This window comes from Camelus dromedarius, chromosome 16 (genome assembly GCF_036321535.1).
Source record: "Camelus dromedarius isolate mCamDro1 chromosome 16, mCamDro1.pat, whole genome shotgun sequence".
NCBI classification, from domain to species: Eukaryota; Metazoa; Chordata; class Mammalia; order Artiodactyla; family Camelidae; genus Camelus; species Camelus dromedarius.
In genome coordinates this window covers 54,683,574-54,701,259 of record NC_087451.1, presented here as the reverse complement: position 1 = coordinate 54,701,259, position 17,686 = coordinate 54,683,574, and the positions used below count along the sequence as shown (strand labels likewise).

The 17,686-nt window shown below is 56.3% G+C and overlaps 1 protein-coding gene across 2 annotated transcripts in view; it reads right to left on the bottom strand.

The window, feature by feature from the left end:
• Positions 1–17,686, bottom strand: part of ARHGAP23 (Rho GTPase activating protein 23) — a 69,999-nt gene that overhangs the window by 40,121 nt on the left and 12,192 nt on the right. For both annotated transcript variants that reach the window (XM_064496007.1, XM_064496008.1), the window contains exons 2-6: positions 5,587–5,748; positions 2,999–3,026; positions 1,774–1,869; positions 1,495–1,573; positions 1,277–1,331 (exon numbers count right to left, since the gene is read on the bottom strand). In XM_064496007.1, the coding sequence (XP_064352077.1) occupies positions 1,277–1,331; positions 1,495–1,573; positions 1,774–1,869; positions 2,999–3,026; positions 5,587–5,748 (420 nt within the window). The remainder of the gene's footprint in view (positions 1–1,276; positions 1,332–1,494; positions 1,574–1,773; positions 1,870–2,998; positions 3,027–5,586; positions 5,749–17,686) is intronic.

Genomic DNA, 17,686 nt, shown 5'->3' with positions numbered 1-17,686 from the left:
GATTACAGTGATTATGAGAGCACAGCCGGGGCAGAAGCCAGCACAGCGGCTCCCAGGGCCTCCCAGGCTTGGCCCTCAGCCCTCTCATGGGGGGCAGTGACCTTGGGGGCCAGCAAGCTGGCATCTGGCTGGCACCCATGAGACCAGGGTACTGGGCAGAGAGGGCTGCCCTGGGCTCTGGGTCAGAGATGGGGGAAAACAGAGAGAAAGGCAGCATGTGTGCGTGTGTGCGCATGTGTGCCCCTTTGTGCACGCACACAGAGTGTGCAGGGTAAACAGGGACACGTGCAAGCACAGGGAATGCTGCGTGCAACGTCTGTGGTACCTGCTCTGTGAGTGGTGGGCTGAATGCCAAGTTCTAGGTGTGGAGGAAGGGGCGTCAGCACAGAGCATTGTGACTGTGTAAGTCGGGGTTGTCGGGACATTGGTGAGCGCGGCTGTGATGTTTGTGGGCATTCGTGCTCTGACAACAGCAAGCATTTGTGAGGTCATAAGTGTTCGTGTCGTGGTGGTGAGACATCCGGGTGTAAGTGTGTGGCGTTGCGGGAATTTGAGAAGCTGAGGAGTGTGTTGTGCAGTTTTGATGTTTGTGGTGCTCTGTGATGTGTGTGGGGTAGTGTGTGTGCCTGTGTGCAGCACTGAGGGGTGCTATGGATGGTGGCATATGCCTGGTGTGGTGTGTCCGGTGTGCTGTGTGCATTATCACATCCTGCGGTGTGTTTCATGCTAGACGAAGGGTGGGGCTTCAAGTTGTGTTGTGCAGCTGTGTATCTAGTGTGCTCTGCTTGTGCATCAGGTGGTCTGTGGTATGTAGTGTGAGTGGGAGCACATGATAGTAGGGTGGGGAGTGTCGTGTGTGTGTGTGTGTGCGCGTGTGCTTGTGTATGGGGACACATCTACAGGAGACACGCTCACTCTTGGCCAGGCAGGGAGGGGAGCAGGGAACAGGCATCTCTTGGGAGCCACAGGAACGTGCCAGTCTGGCAGGGCCCACTGGGCCACCCTCCTTCCCGATACCCTGGCAGGAATCCTGCAGGCCAAGGCCAGCGCCTCCCCCTCCCTCAGGACAGCACAGCCCTGAATGAAGCAACAAGCAGCCCCAGCCCAGGAATGGGCCTGGCATTCCCTGTTGGGCAATGCTGGGCGGGTGCTGCCCCCTACACTCTCTTCTCTGCCTCCCAGAGGGGCTGACACAGGAGGGAGGCCCAAGGAGAAGGGCTGTATCCTGCCCACAGCACCCAGGGTCCTTCACCTCAGACAGCAGGGCAGGACTCACCAGCTGGAGGATGTCCTCGTCCTTGGGCATGATGGAGAGTTCCAGCGTATCATCGCTACAGAGACAGGGCAGGGGGTCAGGCCAGGCTGAGGCAACAGGGTCTGGGAGAACAGGGATCCTGGTCGCCAGGGCACCACCAGGGGCAAGGGGGTGGGGTGTGCAGGCACTCAGGAGTGGGCTGGGGGCTCCCGAGGGAGAGAGGAGGCAGGGGCGCTCACCTATTCTGGATCAGAGCTATGACCTGGGAGTAGGTCTTCCCGATGACACTCTCCCCATTCACCTTCACCAGCCGATCTCCTGGGGACAAGGGACAGGGCCACAGGTGAGCCGGCCAAATGGTGTCAATGGCCCCACCTGAGAACCCCTGCACCACATATGGATGACAATGAGGGACGGGAGCTTCCCCGACACCCGGATCCCAGAATTCCCTCCTAACCAAAGGGTACAGAGAAGAGATCCAGAGGGGTCCGAGGAGCCAGGTAACTGGCACAGCTCACCTGTGCGAAGCCCTGCCCTATGGGCAGGGCCATCATCCTTCACATTCTTGACAAAGATGGTATCCATGGGCTCCAGGCGGTGCCGAGGGGAGGGTCCTGGTGAGCATCAGCCAGGTTAGCTGGGGGTGGCTGCTGAAGGTCACACCCATGCACAGCTACACACACAGGGGACACGCGCTCAGAAAACAATCGCACTCACACGGACACAAACACAGACATGGATGCACAGGATCAGACAAAAGCACATAGCTGGGAGAATGAATATCTACAGGGACACACAGAGTCGCTCCTTCAATGGCTTCTGCATCCCGGCACTGTGCTAAAAAGTAGTCAGACGTGGCCCTTGCCCGTCCCAAGCTCACTGTCTAGTGAGACAGACAGACAGATGCACACACACAAGTCACAAGACAAGGAAGGATGTCCTAAAAGTCCTGAAGATACACAGCAGGGAGAGACAGCTGCACCACCCACCCCACTCCCTTCCCCAGGGTCAAGGGGCTCCACCTAGAGGCCTGAGGATACTGGGACAGGCACTTGTCCCTTTGTGATATCACATGCCACCCCAGCTCTGCTGCTGTCCCCATCTGAGAAATGGGCCTGTCCTAGGTCTGCTGGCTCTTCCTACACCACGGGCCTCTGCTATGGGGATTCAGGAAGACAGTGTCCCCATGGTTGTCAGCAGATGCCCCAGTGGCAGAGGAGGATGTCTGCCTGTGTAAGAAGGTCTGCCTTGAATACCCAGGGGAGCCTGGGTTCCAGGAGGGGGCCCTCTGGGAGAGTAAGAGTGACAGCCAGGGGAGTTAGACTCACATCTGAGAGTCCCCCCTTATGCCTGAGAACCCCAGTGTCTCTAACCCCAAGGACAGCCCTTGATCAGCGGTGCACGACCACCAGCCCCCAGGCTCTGCAGACCCTGCTTGTGCCTCCATCGAGGCTGGGAGGGCCTTAGAAACTAACCCATCCACTCCCAGAATGCCATCCCTAGCTCAGAATGAACAGACCCAGGGGAAAACAAATGTGAGAAAAGGACAGAGTGAGCAGATGTCCAGAGTGGACACGCAGGGAAAAGCAAAGACAAGAGCAGCCATCAAGGGTCGGGGTGCAGCAGAATCCAGGCTGATGTGGTGGACAGAGAGAGACATAGAAGCCGTAGGGCAAGTCCCAGATAGGCCCAAGCCCCTGGTGTCCAGCCACCCCACCCCACCCCCACCCCACCACTCCTTACCTCCTCCTCGGCCTCCATTCTCTTCCTCCTGCGGGAAAGAGAGGGATGTGGGCCCTCAGCAGCACAGTGGGAGGCCCAGCTCCTCCTGGGTGGGCCCCTCAATTTCCCCCACCCAGCAGCCTCCCCTCTTATCGTCCTTCGCTAGCCCTGCAGCCAGAGGGGGTGGGAGGGGTGTTGACGAGAGGGGGTCAAGTCCCAAGCAAGGTTCCCCAAGAACTGCAGCCCTCTCTCATGCCTGTCAGCATCTCAGCCACCTGAAAACCCCCAATCCAATGGGGGACTCCCGACCCCTTTTCTTGGGGAGCTCGAAGCCCAGATGGGGAGAGACCAAACACACTAGCACAGACAGAACCCAGGCAGACACAGATAAGCAGGCAAGACAAGTGCAAACAGTGGCTATCAGCCCCGAGAGAATGGGGAGGGAAGGCCTGATTAGCGTCCCTCTGGGGGAGGGGATTTTAAGGCAAGTTTGAGGATGGCTGGAAGAAGGTGTCCTGGGTGAGGCGAGTGGAGTGTGGAGGCCCTGGGTGGCAGAAATACACAAGCTCACGGAGGACTGGGTCAGCTGAGCTGAAGGAGAAAGGAGTCAACACCAACAAGGGACAAAAGTCAAACTAAAGCTTTCAGGTTTGAAAGGAGAAAAAGAAGGAGCCAGTGAAGGTTCTTGAGTGGGAGAGAGTGGACGTGAAAATACCAGTTAGCAAAGAGGATTCTGGCATCGAGGTGCAGGGCTAAGAATGGAGTCGAGGAGACCCACTAGGGAGGCCTTTGGGATCATCCTGGTGGGGAGGGGATGGGGCAGCGGGCTGCGGCATTTTAGAGCCGGATAAGACCTTTGGGGTTATCTTGTCTAATGGTCTCCAAAGATCACCCATTTAACAGATGACAGGGTGTGACTTGTCCGGGGCCACTCAGAGACAGTAGCAGAGCCAGTGCTTGGAACCCAGGACTCTTGGGCACCACAGCCAGGACCGGAAGGCTGCTGGGCTCTGCTGGAGAGCGGTCCCTCTGCGCCTGCCCTCCCATGAGGGGTGCTGCCCGCTGATGTGAGCTGACAGCACAGTGAGCGGGTGGCAGAGGCAGACAGATGCATCTAGACGGCTGAGCTCCCCGCAGGCTCCCAGCCCTGGGCAGGTTCTGGAAAGGGATGGAGCTCATCCCTGGCTTGCCCTGCCCCTGGGTCTTCCAATGCCCCATGTGAGCGATGTCTCTCTGAGCCAGGTTCCCCACCCAGCCTAGACAACTCAGGCTGCTTCTGCCCTGGTCACCCTCCCCTGAGAGAAGGTGGAAGGGTCAGGAAGGAGGGGCATTCTGGAGAAGGAGGGAAGGAAGGACTGGGAGGGTCCAGGGAACAGGGGGCTGCTGTCCTTGGGCATAAGGAGTGAGGCACTGCTCCCCAACATCTTCAGCCCCCACTTACACCCTTAGGCAAAGCTGCAGCCAAGGAGAAGAGTTTATGCAGGGGCCCCCAGATTCAGACATGGGTGGAAGAGCTGCACAGCGACATGTACACATGAAGTGTATATACTGACACCCCTATGCACATGTCTAGATAGACACGCGTGCTTGGACATGACTAGCATACCATGCACGCACGTGTGCATACAAAGAGACACGTGCAAGCACACAGACACGGGCAGAGATTCTTGATTCTCTGGCAGGTGGGACTAAGCTCCTAAGGGAGAGTCCCCCAACAGCTGTGCAGCCTGGTCCCAGCCCTGGGGGAGGGGAGAAACAGGTTCATAGACTCCAAAATAAATCTTTCTCCCTCTCCTGCTGGGAGAGAGGTGGGGGAAGGGAGCTGGGCCCTCTTGGGGAGCCCTGGTGCCTGCCCTCCTCATGTCTTCCTGCACACCTACTTCACTGTCAGGGACCCCCTCCTCCAGCCCACTCTATGGCTTGGGCTGAATAGCCCTGGTTCCTGGACTCAAAGAACTTAACATTTACATTAGGGCTGGAAGGACTCTTAAGGGTCAAATAGATAAATGCCCTCAGGTGACAGCAGGAGCAGTGGAGCCCAGGGAGAGTGAGGCCACCCCAAGACCCACAGTGAGTTAGGAGTTGTACCAGGACTAGAACCCAGGGCTCCAGCCCAGCCCAGGGCTCTTTCCAGGGCACAGAGCAAGGCCAGCCTGGGCCTGGGGTGCTCCAGGAGCGATCCCACGGGTGTGTGAGGACAGACTTCCTGAGAACTCAGGCCTCCTTCCTGACACTTCCACCTTCTCCCAGGGGAGAGTGACCAAGAAATCCAGCTCAGAAGTGGCCAGTAGACAGGTGGCCTCCAGAACTCCATCTCTCCAAGAAGTTGTTCACCTTCCAGAGTCCAGGGTGGGGGTCAGCACCCTGGCTCCCCCACCTCTAGCTCCTTGCCCCAGCCAGCCACGTGCCCCTGCTCCTGAGAAGGCTAAGCCCAGAGCAGGGAGGGGGCTTGTCCATGATCACACCATGCAAATGGCCCAGCCAGGGCTGTCCCGCCTTCCAGTGACCCTCTTCCCAGACCACAGTAGCACCCTGGAGGGGACAGTACAAAGGAATCCCCCCACCCCCAAAAGCTCGCTGAGGCCAGGCCGGCAGGGCACAGGGCGTACCTTCAGGCTGCAGTGCACAGCCGACTCGGGCGGGTACACGATGAAGTGGCGCAGGGTGAAGCCAAAGCCATCCCGGAGGCTTTTGTGTAGCAAGAGCGTCCGAGGGCCCTGCCAAGGGAGGGGCCGCCCAGGCGAGCACCCATCTCTCGGGCCCAGTGGCAGCTGTGGGAGCACAGGGAGCAAGGGTGAGAGGCTGGTCTGCACACGGTCTCCTACAGACCTGAGGGGGACTGCCAGGGTCCACAGACCCTCCTCTGCCCTGACCCCCTCCTCTCACCTTCCTTCCTCTCCCACCCTCACCAGCCCAACAGCTTCTCCCTTCTTTCTTTCCTCAGTCCCCTCATGACAGCTTGTGTCCAGGGAAATTACAGTGCAGCGAGCCAGGTTTTCATTCGGTTCAGTTCAGTCAACTTTGACGGAGCACCTCCTATGTGCCGGGCACTGGACACACAGCCTTCCTGTCCAGGAAGTGCGGGCTGCTGTCTGAGCTCATCCCTGCCGGCTGCACAATCTCACACACGCACACACAGATATGCAGACACAGACACGTGCACACACACTCACACAGACAGAACACACCACAAACACCCAGAGAAGCACACTCATGTGCCCACACACAGGTGAGCAGACATACGCACACTTATGTAGACATGAGACACGTGCACACAGACACATACATGCACAGACAGAGCGGCACACACGTGCATCCTGCAGAAGCAGCAGCAGGCACAGGTGGGGAACTAAGAGCTACAAGGGAGCCAACCAGACCTCAGACGACTGAGGGGACTCAGGTTCGAAGCCCAGCTCCGAGGCCTGGCTGGTTCACCAGAACTGAGCAGGGAACCAACTGGGTGAGGGTAGAGGGGCACTCAGCTGCCCTCTGGCCGACCCACTGGAATACTTGGGATTCCCCAAGATGACAGGGCAGAGGGTCTGAAGACAAGGGTTTAGGGGCACACAGCTCTGTTTTGGGGCAAGAGGGAGAAGAGGAAGTCAGTGCCTGAGACGGGGACGGGTGCCCTTCAGATGCCCTGCTCAGACAGAGAGGGAAAGTAGGGGACAGGAGGATCTCAGAGAGATGGGTGCACAGAGAGGCAGAGGCAGATCAGAGGAGATGAGAGTCAAGGGCAGGCTGCCTAGTGAGAAGTCAGGAGGGTGCCCTTGGGGGTTCTTTAACCCCTGACCTTGGGCAGCCTCATCTGCCTGGTGTCCCTAATCCAAACCCCTCAGAGGGCAAGAACCCCCTCCAACCCTCAACAATCCTCACCCCTCTCACTCCTCCTTGGCACCAGGCAGGAGCCTTCAGTGGTGGGAAGAAAGGCATGGCTGGGCACAGAGCGAAGAAGCCCACCAGTTCTGGGGTGAAGAGCTCTGACTTCACTACGAAGTTCCCCTTCCTTCACCATCTCGAGTCTACCACTCAGATGTCCTGCCGCATCCACCCACCCTCCCATTTACACATCTGGTGGAAGGAGCCAGCCCCATGTCCAGGCCTATGCTAGGGATTTCTGCATGGAGTAGGAGGTTTGGAAAGGGGACAAATCTCAGAAGATTTAAGAAGAATGTGACAGAGGCAACAGGCTTGCTTCGTATAGTCCCAGAGGACACAGTCAGGTGGAAGAGGCTGAGTGCATCTCTGGGCCAGGGAGACCATTCTAGTCATACATGTCTGGAACGCTACCCGGATGAGGTCATGAACTCTCTGCCCTTGCAAGGGTCCAAGCAAAAGCTGGATGACCCTCAGTCCAAGAGGCTTTAGCTGGGATTCTGGCATCAGGCCAGAGGTCCAGTGATGGCCCCTCAGCTCCTCCCACTTGTGGCTATAGTCTGGACTCACCCACTGAGCCCCACACCCCATGGGGGTCCGAGGAGGCCAGAGGAGAAAATTCTCTGGGAATTCTGCTGAGGTCTGAAATCCCCTGGCTTTCCTATCTCTGCTGACCGGGCAAGGAACTGATCAGAGAGAGAAGAGGGCCTCGGGGGACCCTCCACTGCCCCCTCCTACCAGAAGCCCTATTCCTCCCCAGTGTGGGCTGCCTCCCCAACATGCCCTCCACCCAGGCTGAGCTGAGGCTGTTTGCAGGGCCTATTGTTTGGCTGGTGTCCTGGATTAAGGTTTAAGCCACCAGCTGCCCCAGTGATGAGAAGTGGCTGGGACAGGTCCCCACACGCCCCCCACCCCTCCCCCAGTACACATCCTGCCTGGAGCTGCCAGCTGCCTGGGGGTGCCACTCCTGGGGGATGGGGGTGGGGGGGCTGTAATCCAGTGCAGTGGGCAGGCCTTTCTCTCTCAGGTCCTCTCCTCACCCAGGCACCCCTGGCGCCTCCTCCCTTATCTCTGCCTCTCCCTTTCCTCTTTGCCTTCCTTCCAGTCTCCCTTCCCCCATCCCTGCCAACGAGGCTCTTGAGAATGTCAGTGCGGTAATCCCCCTGCCACAGCTACCACACCCCTGCTTGAAGAGGAGACACCGCAGCCCCCATCAACAGCCAGATTTGGTGGCTCCACTGTGGGAATTTCTACCTTAGATTTAACCTCAGTCCTTCATGCTGTTATACATGCATGTTTCTCTTCCTCTCCTCCCCTCTGATCTGGGACCACACTGGATCTTGCTCTCATCTTGAGAGGGAGGGAAGTGCAGAAGCAGAGGGGAAGATGCAGAAATGGAGAAGGAGCCAGCAATGGAAGGTAATTAGATTGGGAAAGGGTACAAACATCCCTAACCCTGCTCTCTGAGATAGGCACAGAGACAAGAGGATGGAGAGAGGCTTGGGGGACACGGGGACATCACTGATGAATGCTCTCTGGTCCAGATCTATTTCCAAATGCTCCCACCATCATGTCAGGAAAGAAAGATATCCAGAAATACCAATGGTGGGAGAAGGGCAGATGGCCCCAGGGTCATAAATTGGACAAGAACTGGCACGTGGTGGGTTGGCAAGACCAGGAACTAGAACCCAGGAGTCCTGCTCCTCTCCCCTCCCCAGGAGTATAAAGAGGTCATTGCAGGGAGCACAGCATTCACGCTGGGCATGGTGCCCACTGTGACTCACACCCTACCAGCCTGGTCGATCCCGGACATCAGAAACATTGTCCCCACCCCCTCTCCAGCCCTGTCAGTCCTTACCCTGAGATCACTCACTACCTGCTGGGGCCCATTCTGCCACCTCAGCTTCCCTGGCGCACTTGAAAACCCTTGTGCCCCTGTGCCCAGGTTCCCTACCAGGGAGAGGGCAGAGTGATGCCCCCTACTCCATTAGTGGTACCTCTGCCTGGCTCTGACTCAGGGTCACTCTCAGCCCAAACTCTCCAGGATTCCATGCCCAGGCATCTCTTCAAACAACCCTGGTCCCTTCCAGCCTTCCACGACTTGTAAACCAAGAGGCTTGAGCCCACTGGAGGCCACCACTCAGACTAGGGATTGTCATCCAGCATCCCTGGAAAAGCTCTAGGCCACAGCCCTGTCACCCTCACCCGCAGCTTTCCGGCTCCTCAGTCACTCTGGACTCTGGAGCATCGGTCCCGGAATGCAGAGCCAACACAGCTCAAAGATCTCAGAGAGTTGGTGGCCCTGTCCCACCCACCCGGGCAAGGCCTGGCCCGGGCCCTGCCCCCGACCCCGACCCCGACCCCGACCCCGACCCCGTCAGCCCCGCAGCGCTCACCCTGGCCAGGCGCGGCCCCGGCGCGCGGCGGTCGCTGTGGCTGAGGCAGGGCAGCCAGAGGCAGCGCGGCTCTGGGGCGCTGCAGTCCACGCCGACGGCGCGCTCCCAGCGCCAGCCCCCGGCCCCCGCGCGCTCCACTCGCCACAGGGCGCTACCTACGAGCGCCGCGGCCGGCGGGGGGCCCCGGGCCCGGCCGCCACCCCGGCCCCAGCGCGACGCGGGCCCGGCTTCCGGAGCGGGGCGCGCCGCGAGGGGGCTGGCGGCCGTTCCTCGGCGCCCGGCGGGCGGCGTCCTCGGCCCCCCAGAGGGCGGCGGGCTGGCCCCGGGGGTCCTCGCCCGCCCCCCGGAGCCGCGGGCCCGGGGCCCTGGGGCTCCGAGGGGACGGACGGCCCGCGCGGACGGCGGCAGGACGGCTGGAGCGGCTCCGCGCCTCCCGCGCCTCCCGCGCCTCCCGGCCGAAGGCGCCCGAACCCGGACACATCGGCGAGTCGCGCAGGGCAGACACCTCCCCCTTCGGGGCGGCCCCTGTCCGCGGCCGCCCCATCCCACACTCACACACCCACACACGAGAGGCCCTCCCTACATAGCGCCCCCGCAGTCACACTGCACATCCCATATGGGCGCGCACACACCCCTCACCCCCTACTCAGACAAAAACTCACTGTACCCTCCCGCATGCTATACTCCTCCCAGCCAAAGCTCATCCAGCTTCCTGCGTCCCAGAGAAATACGCATTCCCACGCTACACGTGTAAACACACCTTACCCACCCTTACAGACCCACACCACACACATCTAGACACCCCCCCCACACCCTACCCACCCCACACCCATACACCAACGTACACACACACACTCTCCCTCTGTCCACATGCCACACAGAAACACACACACACTATTCCCCTCACATACATATTCATTGCAGGTGGACACTCTTCTGTGTGTGCACACACTTTGGACACTCTCCCGTGTATACAATGGCTCAAAATCCCCACAGAGACATATTTGCAAGCATACCCACTGTGCCCCTAAAAGCACACCAAGCCCCCCACATATGCACCCGTACAATACACACACACCCCACAGAGAAATCCACAAACCCCATGAAATTAGATGCAGGACGTGCACACACTGCCCATCACACCTGCTCCATGTCCGTGGCCACCATGCCCCCTCAGCTCTCATACTCACGGACGTGCACACGTGCACACGCGCACACATGCTGCCCTGCACAGAGAGCAGAGCCCTCATATCACCCCACATCAGAGTCATGCCCTACCCTTCCAACCACCCACCGTGGGAACATGTGACTGACCCTCTTCCCCAGGACCCACTGCCCATTAGCTCTACCCAGAGGGGCCATCACCAAGCTGACAATGGGCTCCAAGCTGGCCCCCGCCTCACCCTCAGCATGTGAGTCAGACAGGAAGCCCAAGTGGATGGCAGTCCTTGCCCTCCTCCCCTTCCTGGCTCTCTCTCTTCCCAGGCCCCTTCCCGGGTGGGGCCCGCAGAGGCCTTGGCTAGTAGGTGTGTCATCGCCACCAACATTTCTATCCCACTTGACTGTTCACAAACAGTGTGCTTCCCCCTACAGCTGCTCACTGGGGTCTGGAGCCACTGCTCTGACCCAATTTTCAGAGAAGGAAGCAGTGGAAGTCAAAGAGCACCCCACTTATCACAGCCACACTGGGACTCCAAGCCCAGAGCCCCTCATTCCATCTTTGGATCTTATACCTAAATTCTAACCAGCATCGGGGAAGGGAGGAGCAGATCCAGCTCAACTCTGCTCCCAAATCTAGGAGTCGGGGGAGGTAGAGTCATAGGGTTGGGCCCTTGTGGGTGCAGTTACTAGAAGGGAGAGCCAAGCAGAAGAGTGAGCGCCCCTTTCCCTCCCTTGTCCCATCACCTGCTGTCCTCAGCCAGGATGGAGGTACATGTGGGAGGTAGAGGAGAAAGATGGAGGGGCATGGAGAGGAGGGGAAACCAAGGGGCAGAAGGAGGAGAAACAGAGGACGGTGGGGGTGGGCAGGAGTGAGGGAGGGAGGAGGAAGGGTGAGGGTGAGGCCTGTGGGGACTAGGGAGCGGTTTTGTTCTCCTGTTTCCTGTTTGCCGCTTGCTGGGCCCCCTGTGCTGGAGCTGGACCCCCACCCCCACCCTGGCGGAAGCCAGACGGGAAGAGCGAGGCTGCCACCAGGGCTGAGTCAGGAGAGCTTGGGGCTGAGCGGGAAAGGACTGCAGTTAGGGGGAGCAGGACTCGGAGCATCCCCATCAGCACCTCCCTAGACCTCCAGTCACTAGAAGACCAAGGCTTCTGGGTCAGGACCACTCCTGCCCTAGCCTGCCCTGCACCTCCCTGTCATCCCCTCCAAAGGCCAGACCCTCAGACCAGCTGGAAGCACCGCCAAGATGTCCTCAGCCATGTCAGACTCTGCTGCCCCAAACAGAGGGCAATGACCACAGGGATGTCCTGCACAGAGTCTGACCTGCTCTCCCAGCAAGCAGCCAGTTAGTCCCTCCTGCTGCCTAACTTCCTTTCTTCTTGCTGCAAATCCAGTCCCTGGTTCCGAGGAAATGGACTGACCCTCCCCACTCATGGCCAACAGGTGCTTCTGTGTGTCTGGATCAAGGATCCACCTCCCTCCCTTGAAACTGCTGACAGCCCTGAGGGTCGCAGGGAGAGGCTGGGTGGAGAAGCAGCCTGGGGTTTCTGTGTCCAGGGCCGCAGAGACCTGGGAAACGATAAGCCACATATGCCGCCCATCTCCTGCCCTCTAACCTGGGAGGAGCAACAAGGCCCTAAAAAGGAGGTAACAGCCTCCTCTAACACAAATGCACACCTCCCCGCCCCACTCCACACCTCTATCCCAGCTGCCTCTACAGGATGTCAGGACCAGGGGATACACAGTAGGGCCTAGAAGCTTATACATAGTTTGAATAAATGATCTTCCAGGCCTGGGGAGCCTCTCAGCCCCCTCCCCCATTTCCTCTGGGAAAGGAATGTGGGGTGGGCCCCAGATTGCAGTGGGGGGAGGGAGCCAAGGGCTGGGAAATACCAGGCGTAGCTGAGATTCTATTCCAAGCCTTCCTGCCTGGTGTGAGTCCTCCTCCCCTACACCCTCCCCAGCTTCCTCCCCCCAAATCAGGAATTACCCCGCTGAGCAGTCCCTCCCATCATCCTCTAGTTTGACCAGCTTGCAAAATCCATTCAACCTTATCTTCCCCAAGGTCCCTGGGGGAGGGCTTGAGGGTTGCACCCCCAAAGGGAGGGCATCCAGTCTTCCTCTCTCCAAATGAGATCATCATCCTTTACTGTTTGAAAGCACTTTCACTTTATCTCATTTGATCCTTACCCTAAGAATTGGCTATTTGAGATTGTTTTATACCCATTTTTCAGATGCAGAAGTCGAGGCTTAATAAGGACAGGTGACTGGTTCAAGGCCTTCCTAACTCCAATAGATCTCTTTCCATTATCCTCTCATTCATCTAGTCAACAATCGAGTCTTGAATGTCTGCTCCAAAGGAGACCCTGCGTCAGGGGTTCGGGGCCTCTTCCCTCTGGAAGGGGACACTTTATTTGAGGATGCGGTTAGGGCCCTCCCAGGTTAGCCTTTGAACAAGAGGGTGGCCTGGGGTGGAGGAGCGGAAGACAGCAGGGGGCCAGCCTGACAACCAGGAATCCAGGAAGAAGAGAGCATCCCAGATCCCAAGGGTCACATGGTATGAGAAGGAGGGAAACTGATACCGCTGAAGGGCGTGTGGTTCAGGAAGTGAGAGACAGAGGGACTCAGGGCAATTCGCCTGCCTTTCCTTCCTCTGACTTGCTTAGTGCCTCCTCCCAGAATGTAGACTCCAAACCACAGGACGAACAATGCCCCCACCCCAAGAAAACCATCCGGCATTTCTAAAGCTCCAACTGGTTCCATACACTCGTGCAGCACCAAACTGGGACCCATAACCACCCCGCAACCTGACACACAGACAGAGCAAATCCTCTGCCAGCCTGTCCATCCCAGGCATGCAGGCAATGCGATACCCGAGGCATGCCCGCCCGCCCCGCCCACGCCCAGGCCTCTGACCCCTGCCCCAGTCTCCTCGCTCAAGGGCGGCCGCCCCCTCCGTCCTCCTCCACCCTTTTGCTCCACTCAGATGCCTGCTTCCCAGCACTACTTGTGTGCAGTCCAGACATGCCCCAACAGGCCAAGCTGACGAGCCGGCCAAGCAGGCATGAGTCTCCCCAGCACCCTCTATGTGCAAATAACCCTGTGTCACTGGGAACCTGGGGACCCCACACTCGGTCTGGCCCATGGCAGGGGCAGGGTGGTCCAGAGGGTCCCTCCAGTCCCTGTGTTCCCCCCATTTAGGGCCAGTCTTGCTCTGAGTTGGGGTGCTGTGACACTCCCCTCCCACTCTGAAACTGGACCAGAGCCAAGAAAGGCTGGAGGAGGGGAGGGTGAGAGAATACAGAGGAGGAAGCACTAGTGAGGCCAGGAATCCCACTGCCATCTCAAGGAGGGACCAACACAACCCCACGCGGCACAGAGTCCCCTAGATCCTCCAGTGGCAGTATGGCTCAGGGGTTAGCACATGGGCTCTGGGGTCCTCTAGAAGTCCAGGACTCCTGGGTCCGAGCTCTGCCTCTACCTCTTTCTGGCTGTGAGACCTCGGGTGAGCTACTTAACCTCTTTGAGCCTCGGTTCCTCACCAATAAAACGAGAAAAACACCAAGTTCCACCTCATGGGTTGTTGGGAGAGTTAAGTAAATTAAAGACAATCCTGAGCACATAGTCGGGGTTCAATCAATGCAAGCTTTTGTTTTTTCTTTCTTTTTCTTTTACAAAAATTTTTATTGCAGTAACACTGGCATACAACGTATTAGTTTCGGGTGTACAGCACAATGATTAGGTATTTATATATATTTGGAAATGATCATCACAATAAGTCTATATACCTGTCACCATACATAGTTTACGGAATTTTTTTCCTTGTGATGAGAACTTTTAAGATCTACCCTCTTAGCAACTTTCAAATATGCAATACTCTATTACTAACTGTTGTTGCCATGCTGTTCATTACATCCCCAGAACTTATTTATTTTATAACTGAAGTTTGTACCTTTTGACTCCCTTCACCCATTTCACCCACCCACACCCACTTCTGGGAACCACCAATGTGTTCTCTTGGGGTTTGGGGGTTTCTGTTTGTTTGTTTTCGATTCCACATACAAGCGAGATACGTACAGTGTTTGTCTTTCTCTGTCTGACTTATTTCACTTAGCAAAATGCCCTCAAGGTTACTGCAAAATGTTTTCCTTGTCTTTTGGATATTCATACTCTCACACACCAAACCACTTACAGTCAGATGTGCAGACAATTCAGCCATGTGTACACAGAGACACTGTGACACATGCAGACACTCACAGAGGTCTATACAGATCCAGGCGGACCTAATCTCGTGGGCAACACCACCACCTCCCATTGCTGGCCCCCCAGGGGCTCCCACATGCCCACCTCCCCCCAAGCAGGGAGGAGTCATCAGGAGCCCCCACTTACACAGCAGAACTTCCACAGGCCCAGAGCCTTGTCCGTAGGCCCTTTGGGAGTGGGGAAGGGGTGGGCAACATGAGACCCCAGGATGGAGCCTGCTCCCAGCTAACAAGGAACAAGGCAAAGGTGCCAGGCTGGCAGGGCCCTCTCCCAGCAGGAGAGCCAAGTCCCTCCTTGGGGACACCAGAGGGAGGGGAAACTACAGATGAATATCTTTCCTCATGGTGGGAAATAAGCACTTGCAGAAAAGGGTGAGTCTGGAACCAGCCACAAAGTAAACAGCGGGGCCACTGCCCAGGCAATAGCGCGCCAGTGTGGGCCAGGGCCCACCACAAGCCCTCTCCACCCCCAGATTTACTCCACTCTGCAGCCCCTCAACTGTCTCAATACCACCCTCCGTGTATCCACTCTGGGCTCTGGGTCTGTCTGTTCCCCAAAAGGAAGAAGCTATGCTTCCTCTATCAGATTGGGCTCCCTGAGAGCAGGGGTTTGCTTTTTTGGCTGTGGTTGTTGTTTGCCTGTATTAGTCCAGAGTCTCCCAGACATCCTGGCCTGTGTCTTTACCCTCAGATTGGAGATTGCTCAAGGGCCTGACCCGAGTCTCCTTGGTAGACTGAGAGCTTCCTAAGGACAACACCTACTGAATTTTCAGAAATGTATCTGTACCGCTAGAGTGCTTTGTACATAGTATGCTCTCAAAAATTACTTGCTGATGGCAAGAATGTGGAGAAATTGGAACTCTTGTGCCTTGCTGGTGGGACTGCAGAATGGTGGAAAACGATATGATGGTTACTCAAAAAATTAAACATAGAATTATAATATGGTCCAGCAATTTCCCTTCTGGCCATGTACCCAAAAGAAGTGAAAGCAGAGACTCAAATAGATATTTCTACAATGATGTTCATAGCAGCATTATTCATAATAGCCAAAAGGTGGAAACAACCCAAATGTCCATTGACAGATGAATGGATAAACAAAATGTGGTATACACATATAATGGAATTTTATTCGGTTTTAAAAAGCAAGGAAATTCTAAAAAAAAAAAAAAAAAAAAAAAAGCAAGGAAATTCTAACACACACTACAACATGGATGAAACTTGAAGACATGCTAAGTGAAATAAGCCAGACACAAAAGTACAAATATTGTATGTTTCTACTGATATGAGATACCTAGATTCGCAGAGACAAGAAACAGAATGGTGGCTGCCAAAGGCTGGGGGAAAGGGGAATGTAAGTTATTGTTTAGTGGGTATAGAGTTTCAGTTTGGGAAGATGAAAAAGTTCTGGAGGTGTGCGGTGGTGATGGTCACACAGCAATGTGAATGTACTTAATGCCACTGAACTGCACACTTAAAAATGATAAATTTTATTTTTTATTGAATATTAACCAGAGAGCATTTTTTAAAGTGTATTTATTCTTTCCCTTTTTTATTTTTTGATGGAGGTACCAGGGATTGAACAGAGGACCTTGTGCATGCTAAGTACACACTCTACCACTGAGTTATTCCTCTCTCAAAAAATGATAAATTTTAAGTTGTGTATATTTTACTACGTACTAAAAAAAATGGCAGAGTCAGAATTCAAATGAGAAAATATAAATATTGTTGAAAGAAGATGGAACAAATGTACAGGTCTTCCCTTGGGGCCCAGGAGCAGGCCCTGCCCACAGAGGTTGCCCAGGACAGCTGGGTACCTCCTGCCAGGAAGCCCTTTCCCTCCCACCCTTCTCCATTGTGCCTTCTCAGAGCCCCTGTTGTCATCTTTGGGACCCTAGTAGTCCCCACACAGGGGGAGCTCTAGGCTGCCAGGGATGTCTAAATCTCGCACACAGTAGGTCCTCGGCATGAGGACCTACCATCTATCAGTGGCTGGACTATGAATGCACGGTTTCTTGAGATGCCACATCCCAAGGTGTCAGGACCTTGGAAGAGTTTTCCTAGCCAAAGCTAGGCTACGTGGGAGGGGTTCCTGACTCCTGAGGCCCGACCCCCCTCAGCACACATCTTTTCCATGCCTATATATGCTTACACACCACCCATAACATATACACACACACACAAGGGTGTGCACATGGAGGTAAGCCCCTGTTTTTGCATGCTCTCTCGTGCACATACTCCAAGGAAATCATGCCTGCACCCTGAAGGATGCACAGTCTTGTCAGAGACGCAGGCAGCTCCCACGTGCGGCAGAGCCCCCTGCTGGCCCAGGTTTGGCACATTTATCTCCCTCACAGCCCCAGAGGGGGCAGGGTGCCCTCATTTCCTCCACCTAGCCTCCCTCACTGCATTCTCCATGCCCCCAACCAGGCCCCAGGATCACCCTTCTCATCTCCTATAGAAAAGCAGGCTCTTCTGCAGGACAGAGCAACTGTGGGACCTTAGGAAGAGTCTCGCTTTGGTTGTTCAAGGAGTTCTAGACCGAGGCCAGAGCCCTTTTTCAGACTAGATTGTGTTAGAGGCAGTCATTCTTAAAGGCAAGAGAATGCTTACAATGACTTCTCTCCAAAATCATCATATCCATCCTCTGACTCTGCACTCCTCATTTCAGAGGAGACAGGGGGAGCACTTTGGGAATGGCTCTCTGAAAGTCCTTCCTGTTGTCTGACCACCTGAGCAGAGACAACAGGTGCACTCATTTGTTTCTTTCAGGGGAGTGCACAGTCCCAGTCAAGCTGAGACCATGTCCCCTCCCAGGGCAGGTCTTGGCAGATTCCGAAAGTCTCCCCAAGGGCACATGGGGCTCCCTGCAGGGAGAGGTTCTCAGCTCCACCCCTGAAACCACCCACCCCCTCACCCCAGGCCCTGTTCAACCTACCCAGGTCATCCCTTCACCCTGCCTAAGAGATGAACCTCTCCCTAATCCAGCCCATGATGCCCCAGAGGCAGCTAGAAGGGT